Genomic DNA, 4,707 nt, shown 5'->3' on the forward strand with positions numbered 1-4,707 from the left:
GTGTGAAAATGAAAACGGTTAAAGTACAATGTATTTATGGAGCTTTCCCTTAATATCCAAGTTGTTGTTGAAAATTTTGAATTTTTTGGTATATATGCTGATCTTTGAAGACTTTTTTAACTATGTTTGTGGCTCCTGGATGGGGGTGTTAGTGAATTCTGAATAACTCACGGGTCTTGTTCATTGCTTTATTGTCATATTTATTAATGTTTTAGTATTTTCCTGGGGCTAAGATGTTGTACTATTAGGCATTAGTATGGTGGTCTGAGTTCATCATAAGTTACTTCAACAGGCGGTGTGAGCTCTTTGAGTTTTAGCTACACAAAATTTGTCCCCTTTTGCTATATTGTGTTGAAGAGTATAAATGTCATTATGATCAAGTAATGACTTTTGAATATGAATTACTTTGTCAACCGTATAGATTAAATTACTTGCTTATTCATCATTTTATTTGTATTTATTTCAAAATTTACTTTAAAAAATGTTAAATGTTTACACTTTAATATTTAACTTTTTTTTAATCAACCCGTGTAATACACATGTCTTACACCTAGTTTGCGTCATATATAAAGTGTTTTAATCCTAATAATCTTTATTTACTTTATTAGTTGTGAGACCCATGTATTACACGAGTTACTTAAGAAATAAACAAACAAAAATATCTAACAATTTAGAAAATTTTAATTTATAACAAAAAAAGTAAAATATTAATTATTAAAATTGAAGTGCTTATTTATCTTGTAAATTTAAACTAATAATTTAAATAAATAAACAACTAAAATAATTGAATTCAATTTAGAAATTTAAAAATTATAAGAAAAGTTGCATTAATGAATTAGATATACATTTATTACATCTAAGTATTATATGAAATTTAATAAAATGGAAAAAACCATACAATGACACATAAATATAATTTAAGAGGATGACAATTGACAAAATTATTTTCATTTATTAGGGAGAAAAAGAAAGTTCTTATGGATTTGGTGTTTAACATTGAGAATATGTAGATCATTATATTTGTTCCGACATTAACACATTACCAGCTAAGATGACCGATTACAAATTTCAAGCAATGATACAAGCTAAAGAAGTCAACCAGAGAGACTCACTCAAAAGAGAGTCAGATACTTAATGATCATACAAACATTCTCTCAACAAAGGTGCAAAAAAAGACAGACCATGTAACAAAAACCAAGAGAAATTTTAAAAAGATAGCATAGTAGATTAGTTTTGCAAATGCATAGATTGACAAGCTTAGGGCATAATAGACCTTCTTGCAAATTTTGTTAGAATTAGATAGAATTAGAAGTGGTTTAATAAAACAATATATATTCACATTTTAGAATAATATTCTATTCCAAACAATATTTTTGGATTACCTATGACAATTTAAACAATGTACAAGTTACAATATGGCCTAGTAAAGAATCGAACAACAAACACACTAAAAAAATGGAACCATGGCTTACAAATATGAAATGTTCTTCAACTATTCATTGCATTCCAGATATATAGTTTATATAATAGGAGTTAATTTTGTAATAGAAAGACATATTAACTGACTTAGTTCATCGAATCCATGTTTCCTTTTGAAACAAACTTCAAATCTTAAATCGGAAACTTTTCAAACAATTTGGAACAACGTTCCGATAGAAGGTGGGTTCAATTTATGTAGAAGGCCACACCATACATTTTTTGACCTATTTTCTTTAAAATGACACATTCCTGAAAAAATAGTAGTTAGTTTTAAGAAATGCACAGCAAAATAAAATATTATTTTTACTAATAGTAAACACCAGTTGCCGTTAAAAAAAATAGTAAACACCAGTTAGTTTAATCGATTATCCTAAGAAAAAATACTCAAAGATTCTCTAAAGGGTAAAATATAAGGATAAAAAACGACAAAATTGCAAAAATGGTCCCTATGGTTGGCAAAATTATGCGACTTTGGTCCAAAACGAAACATTAATGCACCACTGGTCCAAAATTGAATTTTTCCATTGTTTTTGGTCCCTCACACTAACTTCCGTCCATATGCTCCGTTACCTGCAATATAGACGGGGGTATTTTCGTCTTTCCACTTACATGGACCTTTTTTGCAACCTTATTCAAAATAAAAGCAGAGCTACATCACTCTTCTATCTTCAACTTCACGAGCTTCATACTCTTCCTACTCTGTGTTCACAATTTCTTAGAGATCAAAAATTAAAATGGTGATGTGTTTCTGTGGTAGGGACGCGGTGGTTCGCACCTCCTGGACATCAGCAAACCCTGGTCGGAGGTTTCTTTCCTGCCCTCAAAAGGTAAGTGTTCGATTTTGCTAGTTTACCCTCATTTTGGAAAATCACCCTCATGTTTAGGGTTTTTTTTACGTGAAGGGTTCCATATGCAGATTCTTAGGATGGATTGATCCTCCAATGTGTGCAAGATCTATGTTGATAATACCAGGATTATTGAGGAATATCAACAATGAAAACTATCAAGTGGCAAGATTGAAGATGTGTTTGTTTGCAAGTTGGTTACTATTTGTGGTGGTTTGGGTGCTTTTCATTTAGTAATAAAGAATTAAGGACCCTTGTAGTTGCATGTAATTTTGGGTGTTTTGGTCTTATGAAATTGTAACAGGGGAATGTGGTAGTTTTTGGTATTTGATATTGTAATATCAATTTAGGGTTATTTTGGACAACTTCAGAAATGGGTACCCTTTTCAAGGATGTAATGAAAATGTATTGCAGTTATCACCTAATGTTAATGTTTATTTGTTGTTTCAGAAGAAAGTTGTTATAACCATAAATGTGTTCCATAAACAAGACAACAAAGTTGGTATAAACCATAAACATCATTCTTCAACAATTACAAAAGGTTGACATTAGTTTCATGACCAAAAGGGCTAAAAGACCAAAATAAAACCATTACAACAAACTACTTTTAAACCATTACATCTAAATGCACAAAAGTGGTGCTAAACCAAAAGATAAGTTTTTAAACAAAATACACTAATTCCTGCATTGACTGCCACCTCCATTCCCTCCTTGACTGCTTCATGCATTCCCTCCTTGACTGCTTCCTGCATTCCCTCCTTAATTGCTTCCTGCATTCCCACCTTCACCCTTGCAAGTCCTTGAGTTATGACCCCTATTGTTGCACTTCCCACACCTGACACTAACAAACTTTCTGGTAAGTTTTTCAGGTTCACTTGCACCATGATTATGCATCTGTCTATCATATTTTTCATCTGCACTTCTCTTTCTCTTGGTCTTAGGTCTCCCAGGTTTATTGTGATGTAGTGGTGGTGTTAATTGAAATGGACAGGTACTTTTGGCCACATGGCTCTACCCTTTATAGGGTCCACAGTGTAAGAGTAAGCTTCATTCCATGTTTGAAGCCAATACACTTTGTTGACATAAGTGTAAAGCTCCCCAACTTTGTCTCCACTATCAGCCATTTCATGTATTGTAGCTATGGCATGTCTGCATGGAATCCCATTCAATTCCCACCTTCTACATGTACATGACATATTTGTCATGTCAACCACATGTTGGTCATGCCAAGGACCATAAACTTCATACTTTGCAGTCCCATTCCATCTAGCTCTATATTGGACTGAAGCTTCCCTATTTCTCTCAAGTAACTTTGATGTTGTTGGAGTGAGTGGATCTGGAGCTTTGGACATCACTTTCTTCACATTGCAGATCCACTTCATAAGGTACTGCCTGATGTACTCAAGACAACTTATGATGGGCTTATTCCTACCATGAATAAGCTTACTGTTGAAAACCTCACACAAATTGTTGAGCAATATATCTGATCCTGCTCTGCCTGTATTAAATAAGAACATTATATGAACTAAATCATATATAATGAGCACTAGTAAAGCTTCACCTAAGGTAGGGAATATAACCTGAAAAGTGGCTTCTGGCCCAATGGTGAGGGGGGATTTTCTTCAACCACTCAAAAGCATCCTTATCAAACTTGTTAAGTTCATTCATGTAGTGTTCAAATTCTGATACTGTGGTTGCTATTGCACACTGCCATAAGTGATCTTTATACTCTTTTGTTTTCCATTTTTTCCTCATGTTCTCATAAATATGTCTTAGACAGAATCGATGCTCAGCTTGTGGGTATAGTTATGCAATAGCAGGTAAGAGTCGCTGTAAAGGATTATCCTACATAATCATTGCAATATTCATATACAAATAAACTATTAGTAATACAAAAAGAAGAAAATAGTACCTTTTGTCTATCACTCATGAAAGTAAAGTTAGAATTTGAGTACAACTCTAAGTCATCTCCCAAGCATTCTAGAAACCATTTCCAGCTACTCATATTTTCAGTCTCAACAATGGCATATGCAAGTGGGTATATGCCATTGTTTGAATCCAATCCAACTGCTGTGAGTACTTGGCCTGGAAATGGTCCTTTCATAAAAGGACCATCTAGTCCCTGTATATCTCTTAAGCCTGCTTTAAACCCTTTCTTTAATGCCCCTAAGCAAATATACACCCTTTTAAACTGCCTTGTTTCTCTAGCACCGTTAGGCTCATTAACAACCTCAAGCTTCATAGTTGTACCCACATTAGTTGCTTGTAGTTCCATAAGATAATCTCTTAACACCTCGTATTGCTTTGTGTAGTCACCACTCACTTGCTTTGTAGCTGTTGCTTTTGCCCTCTGTACTTTGTGTATGGACACACCAACTTGAAG

General features: G+C 33.5%; 1 protein-coding gene across 1 annotated transcript; it reads right to left on the minus strand.

Annotated features, from left to right (window-relative positions):
* Nucleotides 1-3,298: 3,298 nt before the first annotated feature.
* Nucleotides 3,299-4,079, minus strand: LOC145130620 (uncharacterized). The gene is made up of 2 exons (XM_079065395.1): nucleotides 3,905-4,079; nucleotides 3,299-3,822 (listed from the first exon to the last, which is right to left on the minus strand). The coding sequence occupies exons 1-2, from the start codon at nucleotides 4,077-4,079 to the stop codon at nucleotides 3,299-3,301; spliced, it is 699 nt and encodes a 232-aa protein (XP_078921521.1).
* Nucleotides 4,080-4,707: the final 628 nt, after the last annotated feature.

Source organism: Lactuca virosa, chromosome 8, assembly GCF_052849685.1.
Source record: "Lactuca virosa cultivar CGN04683 chromosome 8, Lactuca_virosa_CGN04683_v6, whole genome shotgun sequence".
In the NCBI taxonomy this organism is placed as follows: Eukaryota; Viridiplantae; Streptophyta; class Magnoliopsida; order Asterales; family Asteraceae; genus Lactuca; species Lactuca virosa.